The following is a 10,090-nucleotide window of genomic DNA, read 5'->3' on the forward strand; positions in this document are numbered from 1 at the left end:
CACATAAGATCCCCTTAAGGCATCCACCATTAGAAAACAATTCTGCTGGGAATTCCCTGGCAGTCTAGTGGTTTGGACTCTGAGTTCCCATTACCAAGGACCCAGGTTCGATCCCTGGTTAGGGAACTAAGATCCCACAAGCTGAAAGAAAAGTGAAAGTGAAGTCGCTCAGTCGTGTCCAATTCTTTGTGACCCCGTGGACTGTAGCCTACCAGGCTCCTCTGTCCATTGGATTCTCCAGGCAAGAGTACTGGAGTGGGGTGCCATTTCCTTCTCCAGGGGATCTTCCCAACCCAGGGATTGAACCCGGGTCTCCCGCATTGGAGGCAGACGCTTTAACCTCTGAGCCACCAGGGAAGTCCCACAAGCTGAGCAGCCAATAAAAGAAGAAGAAAATAGATTATTTCACTTAGAAACTACATTCGTGGCTCATTGACTGGGCTGGAAAAATCCTGTTTCATTGATGAGTTTTTCTATGATGACTAACCCAGTTTAATGAAATTTTTCTCAGTTCTTGTCACTAAAATGTGAGTGGAAAGAACAGGGTTGGGAAAAAGCCTGATTTTGAAACATTTCAGAGCAAATATCAACTTTTGCAAACCTATTATTCACTAAATTTAACATGACATTTAAGAAACAAGCAAGGACTGGGACACAGATTTAATTCCTGGTTGGGAAGTAAGATCCGGCAAGGTTCAGCATAGGTAAAAAAAAAGACAAACAAGCTAGAGAAAATGAGAAAGTATTTAAGCTGCAACAGAGCTTTTTTAGAGTCTGTCTTGTAGCAATTAACTTTCCAAACTTCCTTAACAACTTGGTTAGAAAACCCAAATGAATTCACAAGTGCTTATGGAAAGGTGGGGAACTTGGAGGAAATATGAAAAGGTTGAGAGAAGAGATATGAGTCATACCACTTTATTTCCCCTAGCCTTTGTTGATCTCAACAGATTTGTTTCCGTTCTAATTCTCTGCCATCTTCATAAAAGACAGAGAAATATATAGTGTCAGAAATGTGATTTATAATAGCATCATTATTCCATAATTGAAAATGCTGCGTATTTGGTTGTCTAGGAGAATATGTCCATCAGAAATAACCTGTAGCTCTGGAGGCCAGTGGGTTGCTATGGCAACCAGACAAAAGAGTTTAATAATAGCTCTCCTTCATAGCTGGAAAACTGACAAAAAGATGAGAGCTCTGAATGCGAGTGTTTCTTATATAAATGCAGACAAGCACAAAATACATTTATTTCTTTGTTCAACAAACAGCCACTTGGATGCTGACGATGTACCTGGCGCTGGGTTAGGAGCTGTGGAGAAATCAGACGTGGTTTCTCTAAGAAGAGTGCACATTTTAGTGCATGAGCCATGTAACAAAGAGCAAACAAATCAATACGCGGAATAATGACAGCATGTAAGGCCACACAAGAAAGTAATGAACCTGTGATACTAAACAAGCAGTGTCGCTGTTCTTCAGTTGCTCAGTCGTGTCTGACTCTTTACCACCCCGTGGACGGCAGCAGGCCAGGCTTCCCTGTCCTTCACCAAGCAGTAGCCAGTGCAAAACATGAAGAGCCCAGTCACAGCATACATCAAAAATCTTGTGTTTAGACAAGAAATTAAATAGAGAATAGGGTCCTATAGTCTTCATTAATGTGCTAATGTAATCACTCTAACGGCAGAAAGCAAAGAGGAACTAAAGAACCTCTTAATGAGAGTGAAAGAGGAGATGCAAAAGCTGGCTTAAAACATAACATTAAAGAAACTAAGATCATAGTAGCCGACTCACTGGAAAAGACCCTGATGCTGGGAAAGACTAAAGGCAAAAGGAGAAGAGGGTGGCAGAGGATGAGATGGTTGGATGGCATCACTGATTCAATGGACATGAACTTGGGCAAACTCGGGGAGATGGTGAGGGACAGGAAGGCCTGGTGTGCCATGGGGTCACAAAGAGTCAGACACGACTTAGCTACTGAACAACAATGTACTAATGAAATCCAACTACTAACAGAAGTATTACTTACTCTTCTTGCTGGTGGGGATTAGGGTTACATATGAAAATAAGGGCTGTTTGAGGGTGTTTTAAAAATAAGTATGGATATTTGTAATGAAAATTATGATGATCAGTTACATACCTGATGGACACAATTATTCAAAATGTTCTCTGGCAGTCGTTTTGAAGTTTTCACAAACACAAAACATAACACTATATGTATATATTGCATGAACTGTGACTAACATGAAGTCAGTAAAAAGTCCAGCAAGATACTAAGTTTTAAATAGACTACTGTGGCTAACTGGTCTGAGCTTCAACAGAGAGGGAGAAGCACAACACTGCAAAGATGATCCCAGCACAGAAAATGCCAGGATGCTGCTAAATAGCTCATTTTGCTCTAAGAAATATTCCATTTTCATCATTACTGTATAATCGGTATTCCACATTTTATTTTTTAAATTTTTATGTTTTTTATTTTGGGGTGCACTGGGTCTTCACTGCTGTGCACGGGCTTTCTCTAGCTGCGGTGAATGAAGGCTTCTCCTCGCAGTGGCTTCTCTTGTTGCAGAGCACGGCACTCACGTTTAACTGCCCCGAGGCACGTGGAATCTTCCTGGACCAGAGATTGAACGCATGTCCCCAGCACTGGCATGTGGATGCTTAACCACTGGACCACCAGAGAAGTCTGATACTTCACATTTTAAATAGAAGGAATACTGCCACTGATTATGCAGAGCCATTTTCCCAGTATTCTTTTCTTTTCTTTGAGGAAGCTGGAACATTCCCTGATACAATGAACACTAGACTTTAGCTCATGATCTAGGGTACCAGCACACACTGAGTCCAGGAGGCTTCTCTTTCTAGGAGGCACCCTTGCCTTTTCTGTACAGAGTAGCAGCAAGAGCCCGGGGAGCTCTCTGAGTGTTTCTGGGGTGGGCGGTCTAGTTCACGTTGTATTGATGGCAGTAACTCCTGGGATGGTATGATCATCCTGGCTGCCATGTGACAGAACCTGGCCTGACAGGTGGTATAATATTGCTGTTTAACCTAACAGCCTTTCCCCCCATTCCATAGGAAGGAACCTTTGAAGTTTAACTAGATACACATTGACCCAAAACAAAGACTACCTCTCCAAGGCCCTCCTGCAGCTCCATACATCTCTGTAGTTAAGATCTGGCCAATGTCATGTGACTGAAGCAATGTTCATAACCTCCCTCACACGGAAGGGTCATGCCCTCCCCTCCCCTTCCCTCTCCTTTTAATGGCTGGAATGTGGACACAAGGGTGAACCAGCTTGGACCATGTGGGTTAGAACAACACCCTAAGGGTAGCAGAACAAGAAAACAGAAAAGCCTGGGTCTCAGTCAACTTTCTAGAGAAAATAACAGATTGGACTTTCATAGGAGAAACTTCATATTTATAGTTATGGGTATCTATTACCAATATATTCTAACCAATGCAGAAAGCAAGGGAAAACATTACCCCGTGACATATTCTCTGTATAGTGAAAGCCCTGAAGATATTGGGACTCTGGAGCAAGCTGTACCTGAACTAAGTGCCATGGCTGAATTTTTCAGTCACAATATACAAAAAAAATTCTCTTTTCTTAACATGATCTAAATTAAGGTGATACTGTATACAATTGAAGAGTTCTGGCTCTTCTCTTTCTTCAAGGCATAAACATACCTGTTTTGGAAGACGTAATTTGCCTGACAATTACGAAGTCCTTTTAAACCATTCCCCCACAATTAATGGTCTACCCAAAAGAATATTCTTGATACGGAGATTCTGTGCATCAATTTTAGATTTAGAAGTGACAATGAAAAACGGTGACTCCATTAGAGACAAGTGACTCCCCACAGATGAGGCTGTTTCAGGACAAAATGTCTCAGATATGGATGAAATGTTATACAACAGTATCTGTCACCTCTCCCTCTCCTTTGCCTTGTACCATGTTGAGTCCTCAAAGTTAAAAATGTTTGATGGAATGGAAGTTTGATGAAATAGGTGAGTGACAATGGCTCAGAGTAAAAGAGAGGGGTCCCTGCTCCTATTCTGCACAAACCTACTGCCTCCATGGTATTATCCATGGTATTCCAGATGTTTGGCAACTTCTGGGAATAGTCTCTTTTGTTTTCTATTATTTTAAAAAAACCCAAACAACTGGCTCGTATGTATTGAACCCTCTAGTTGGTTGTAAAAATGACATGACATTGATCCTTTCAAGTTTCTACTGATGGTCATATTTTCTATAACCAAAACTGGCTCCTAATACTTCCCAACTTTATCGTATTTGTAATAATAAATGTTTATTTAAATTCAGTTAAAAATGATGAAAAGGGTTAAAGCTTTTACGCAAGTATGGGGAGGAGAGACTGTCATGAGTTCTCTTATCTTAGGTCTGATGAGCTCCAGGAGTCGTCATACTTGTATGATTTCAGGGATGTTATGACATCGGCCTTTTTCTTAGAAGTAGATCAAAAGTGTTCCCCAGATTCTCAACAAGATCAGGGACAAATACTTCTACTTTATCCTTTTGGAAATCCAAATGCCACTTATCGTTTGAACTTAAAAGAACTTGAAAAAATTTGGGTCCTTTGACAAAGCTTTTCAGCCCACAGGGATAGATACAAAAGATAATTAAGGTCATTCTGAAGCTTACAAAGAGCAGGCCTGTAAACATATTTACTAAAAGATGTGCTGATTAATTGGAAAACAGGGACAAAGGTACTTTCTTGTTAAGAAGAGATTTCAACACTGCCAGTTGCCATTCACTGTACAAGTAAGGGTTTTATACATTTAGCAGAAAACAATGAATTGAAAAGTCAGAAAAGCCTGGATTCTAGTATGTTTTATTTGTAACTAATCACATACAAATCACTTATCCATAAAATAATGATTAACAACTATTCTCTAGTTCACAAATATAGCACAAAACCAAAGTTCTTCCCAGGAAAACCCTTTTGTAAACCAAGATATCACTATTTAGCTTAGGCTTTAAATCAAAGGTTGAAAATGACAAGGGGAAAATATGTTTTTTATCAATCAGTTGCATATCTTAATTCTGCAGAATTAAGACCTGGTTGAGATCATCACTGTTCTATTTCAACCTGATAAAAGGAAAAGCTATCAACAAGAAGTAACTGGCAAAGAAAAAGTTGGCCAAAAAATAATCCTATAGAGAAACAGCTTTGTGTTAAGGATAGTGTCCAGAAAAACCCTGATGTCACATGAAACAAAGTTTAGCCTTAAGCAACTCAAATCAGGTTTGCCCTTCTGAAGGCAACCAAAAGCACGTTTGTCCTTCTGAAGGAACACATACTGGTTGGACAAGTGAGCATCTTACTTCACTAAAAATGTTGAACAGGAATGTCATGTAGAATCTTCAAACAGCCCATTAAAATGTCTAAGAACAACTTGTAAAAAACAAAAATACCTTTTATGCTTTCCTCTGTTTTCATTCTATGGTATTTCAATAAGAAATTTCAATCCCTACCAGAAAGATGGCATTCCTCTGTACTCTCTGCCAGGATATAAGAACTGTTATCATTCTGTCACTGGAGAAAAAACAGAAGAGGAATTAGCATGTCACTGAATGAAGATTCAGAGAGGAAATTCTGACTGCGTGTAGAAAAAGTTATACATCATAAGCATTTGGTCACTTCTCATGTGTATGTATCATGACAATTAGGTCCAATAAAACCTCAAGAGGTAAGCACTTACATTTTCTTGTATTTAACAGTGTAAGTTTTGTGTCATTTATTCTCTATTTCTGGACTTTCTTTCCCTTACATATGTTGACAGAAACAAAGACTGGAGCAGGGTTCATAGAGAAACACAGGACAGGTACAAATACCATAATAAAATAGCCTTGTACACCACTGCATAGAGAAATATTTTAGACGAAATATACTTTCACTACTGGCCCCAAATGCTATCATCCACTTATGTTATTTAACTGTAAACTTTTGATAGAAAAATACCTTTAAGCTGATAATAACATTTAGCGACTTACAAAACTGACAGAATTTTTCAGTGCTACACAAAACAATTCTATACACGACTTAAAGTTTGAAAGTTCTTTGCTGGCACTTGATTTTGAGAGTTGATAGACACAATAACTACTGATTTCAATAAAATACTGTTCTTAACCGGTACATACTTTCAAAATCAATATTACTCACAAAACAGTAAAGAATAATCACATCTTGTTGACAAATCTAAGGTAAGCACCAAAACTATACAGCCAAAATATTTTAAGAATCACATAAATTTTTTAAGACAATGGATAAAAATTTTCACAATCATGTCCAGTGAAAAAAAAGGATTATTCCTCTGATTCAATGAAACATTTGTCAAGTATAGATTTAAAATATGAACCTACAAAGCAAGTTAGCTTTTTTTGAAAAGATTTTTAGATAATTGGTGACACTATTAGAATGGAATTATTTTTAGATGGAAAATTGCTATTTGCAAATACATGTTATATTACAGATTTAAACTGAAATTTCTGTTCAAACAGAATCATGTTTTTTAGTTTTTACTTTCGGTGAGTTTATGACCATTCTATACATTGTCACAAGTGAAACCACCATTTAGTCACATTAAACATATATATAATTTTTTTTTTTCCAAAAAAGAGAACACCGAAATAAAACTTAGCAGACTATATTTGTTAGAACACATTTTATAAAAACCCACTAGTTTAAAGTTTTGGAAATCTACTACACTGCTCTGAAGGAAAATATATGCTTTCCCACCCTCATAATCCCTATCCAATCAGTTTTTTAGTATAGAAATTAAAATTCAAGTTGAAACACTTGTGGCACAAGACAATGTGATTTAATCATAGAAGACTACTGATTACAATTAACTTATATTGTCAAACATAAACATACCAAACAAATCCACACTGGACTTTTAGAACAGTAAATTATTAAATAGGCTGATTTCTTTTAAGGATGTTTAAATTCTGTAATGTGAAATTATATTAGTATTTCAAACAATACCCTTTCTAAGCCAAACCTGAAATTAATCAACTTTTTTTTTTTTTCCAGCAAAGAGAAAGGGTATCTCTTTAAGATACTTTCCAAAGCAGGAAAAATACCTTAGTGTTTCAATTTACCTGTAACACACTCTGCTGACCCTGTGCATTTCACTGAGGGGCTACCTGAACCCACAGATCATCATCAGATAAAGAGCTTGAGCTCCCTGATTCAGAATCCAGCTCACTGAAGCCACCTAAATCCCACTCAGTGCTGGATTCACTAGGTACTTCTTCCTCCTCAGTGAGAAAACTCTGACCAGGTTCAAGACAGGAAGGATAAACGCGAGCTGAGAGGCAAAAAAAGTTAGAATCGAACTGGAACAGGCCTAATGTGGTACCTATATTAATCCACTGGTCACCCCTAATATCATATTCATACACGGTCACCCGGTTCTTCTTCCACTGCGGGGTGCGTGAGGTGATCAGCAACAGTTTCTGGCCATGATTGATAATCCGGTAGTTGTTAGTCTCCGACACCAGAGGGATGTTATTAATCTGCCTCCACTCTCCTCTGACTGGATTGTACACCTTCATGACAGGGATGTCGCAGATGCAGTAGATCTCATCATTGAAGACACAGGCTTCCTGAAAATCATTGCGCTTCAGAGAAACGCACTTCAGCCACATATTGTGGCTGGGATCAAAGCAGAACATGCGCTTACTGTTGAGAGCATACAGATAGTTCTGAATGACCATCAGGTCAAAGGAAATAAAGGAGTGGGGCAGCGGGGCCACCAGTGCCCACTGGTTCCTCTGGACACTGTAGCACTCCACCTCCTTTAGTTTAATGCCAGTAATGGGGTCCCGCCCACCCAGGATGTAGATGTAGCCGTTGAGGTACGCCACATCCATGCCCTCCCGGCAGAGCAGGCGGTCAGCAAGCTGCTGCCAACTATTCTGGGCTGGCTTATACACCCAGAGGTCCTTCCTGGGCTGGGCGGCCAGATAGATGTCATGGTCTGGAGAGACACAGACAGCTAAGGTGGTCACAGTCCTAGTGTGAGCAAGGCAGGTCAGAGGTGATGGCACTTTGTAAATGTCCCCCGAGTAGGGGTCACAACACAGGAAGGGATCTCTGGGATGGCCAAAGAAGATCACCATCTTCTTGGCACACACACCCAGCCTCTGGGGTGGGCGATCAGTAATCTGCAGAAGGGAGCTGCTGCTTCCGCCGCCGCTAGGAACAACGCTAACGACGCTGCTGCCACTGCCGCCGCCACCGCCACGGCCACCACCGCCGCCGCCGCCACCAACGCAGCTAACAACGCCGCTGCCGCTGCCGCCGCCGCTGCTCTCCGGCTTGGGCACCAGAGACTTGCACAGCATGTCACCATACCGCATCTGCCGGGCCCCTTCAACAAGGTCCAGACAGTACTTCTTCACCACGGTGTTGGTCAGCAGCTCTTCCACATAGCCCCGATCTTCGTCAGAGAAGTGGGTCCAGCGCACACACTTGAAGACTTCTGCCGCGCTGGGACCCCGCTCTTTGGGAGCCGCCTCCAACCACTGCACCGCCACGTGACATACCGTCTGCTCGTGCTCGATGTTGAGACTGTCCAGGTGCAGGACGGTCAGCAGCTGGGCCAGGGTCAGATCTGCCAGGGACTCTTCGCGAATTGTACTCATCTGGCTGAGCTGCTTGAAGTTGTGGGCTATAAATGACTGAGCCTGTGACCGCAGCTTGCGATGGCCGAAGGCATCAGCGAACTTGAAGATAGCCGTGCAGTTGGCCAGATCCAGGCGGCGGGCTAGGAAGGAGGCACAGGCTTCCCGCACGTACTCCAGCTGCAGCATGTCGGAGGCTGCATAAAGGCGCTCCACGTTCGACTCACTCAGGGACACGCGACCGGTGTAGCAGTACTCGACCAGCACCTCGAAGGACTCGGCGTCCACGTCGTGCATGGTCACGTTCGTCTGATGGCTCTCGTACATGCCGCCGGTGAACATGCTCTTGAAGTAGGGACACGCGGCCGCCAGCACGTTACGGTTGCAAGGGAAGAGGCGGCCCGTGCCCGGCCCGCTGCCGGGGGTGACCACCTCGATGGTCACATCGCAGAGCAGCCGCGCATCGTAGAAGGACTTGAGCTGGGCCAGCAGGGCTGCAGAATGGCCCGTGTCCTTCAGCTCCTCCGGGCCCGTGAAAAAAGCCGAAACCGTGGGTTTGTGAACCCTTTTGGGGCGCTTCCCGCCGCGGGGACTGGCGAGGCGGCGAGAGCGCGAAGCTTCTTCTCGGGACTGCATGGTGGAGAGGGCGGCGGGGAGCGAAGGACGAGAACGGGTGCAAGGACCAGGCTCTGGCGCCTCCTCACCCTCTTCTCACTGACGCTCAGACCGCGGTGTCTCCGGAGAGACTGCAGCACTGGTCCATTTATTTGAGTCAGCCCTCTGCCGCGGTGCCGCCTCCCTCAATCGCGTAGACAGCGTCCGACTCACCCGGTTCCAGTTCCACGCCCTTTCTCCGCCTCAACTCGCCCTCAAGAGGACCTACTGGCTGGAAGCGAGAGATCCACCACCGCTGCGCTGGCAACACCACTAGGCGTCCTGGAGAACTACGGCTCCCAGGTTGCCTTTCGCGCCTCGAGGCATGCCGGGACCCCGCGGACTCTGCGGCACAGGCTGCGGCACCTGCTGCGGCACGGGTTGCGGCGGGGAAACCGCTTTGCACATCGGGAGTAGTAGTAGCTTCAATTGCATCGCGAGATTTGTCGGCCGTTCATTGTTTCGGATGACGGAGTTAGAAATTGTTAATTCTCTTCTGTTCGGTTTTATGGTTTCGAACATTGGGTTTGGAATTCAGAATAAATGCCTGTTGTTGTATTCAGCAGTTGTCTGGCTTCTCTCAGAGCCTCCTCTTGTTTTTTTAAAAACGTTAATGGCACTGGTACTTCATAGCTTTGTGTGACGATTGAACTAGATGATACACACATAAATCGCGTGGGTGATATACACATTAAATCGCGTAGGCTGGCTCTCCTTGCTTTGAATAAATATTGGTTGATTAGCAGAATAACGTACTTACACGCAGTACCCACAATATAAAGGTTAATGAG

The 10,090-nt window shown here is 43.1% G+C and overlaps 1 protein-coding gene and 1 non-coding gene across 2 annotated transcripts; both read right to left on the reverse strand.

Moving 5' to 3' along the window:
• Positions 1-285: 285 nt before the first annotated feature.
• Positions 286-357, reverse strand: TRNAW-CCA (transfer RNA tryptophan (anticodon CCA)). Its single transcript has one exon. It is a non-coding gene; the product is annotated as a tRNA-Trp (tRNA).
• A 4,474-nt stretch (positions 358-4,831) lies between these two features.
• On the reverse strand, positions 4,832-9,857 carry KBTBD6 (kelch repeat and BTB domain containing 6). Its single transcript, XM_020879774.2, has one exon. The coding sequence runs from the start codon at positions 9,279-9,281 to the stop codon at positions 7,149-7,151; it is 2,133 nt and encodes a 710-aa protein (XP_020735433.2). The 5' UTR covers positions 9,282-9,857; the 3' UTR covers positions 4,832-7,148.
• Positions 9,858-10,090: the final 233 nt, after the last annotated feature.

The sequence above is a fragment of the Odocoileus virginianus genome, chromosome 8 (assembly GCF_023699985.2).
Source record: "Odocoileus virginianus isolate 20LAN1187 ecotype Illinois chromosome 8, Ovbor_1.2, whole genome shotgun sequence".
Classification (NCBI taxonomy): Eukaryota; Metazoa; Chordata; class Mammalia; order Artiodactyla; family Cervidae; genus Odocoileus; species Odocoileus virginianus.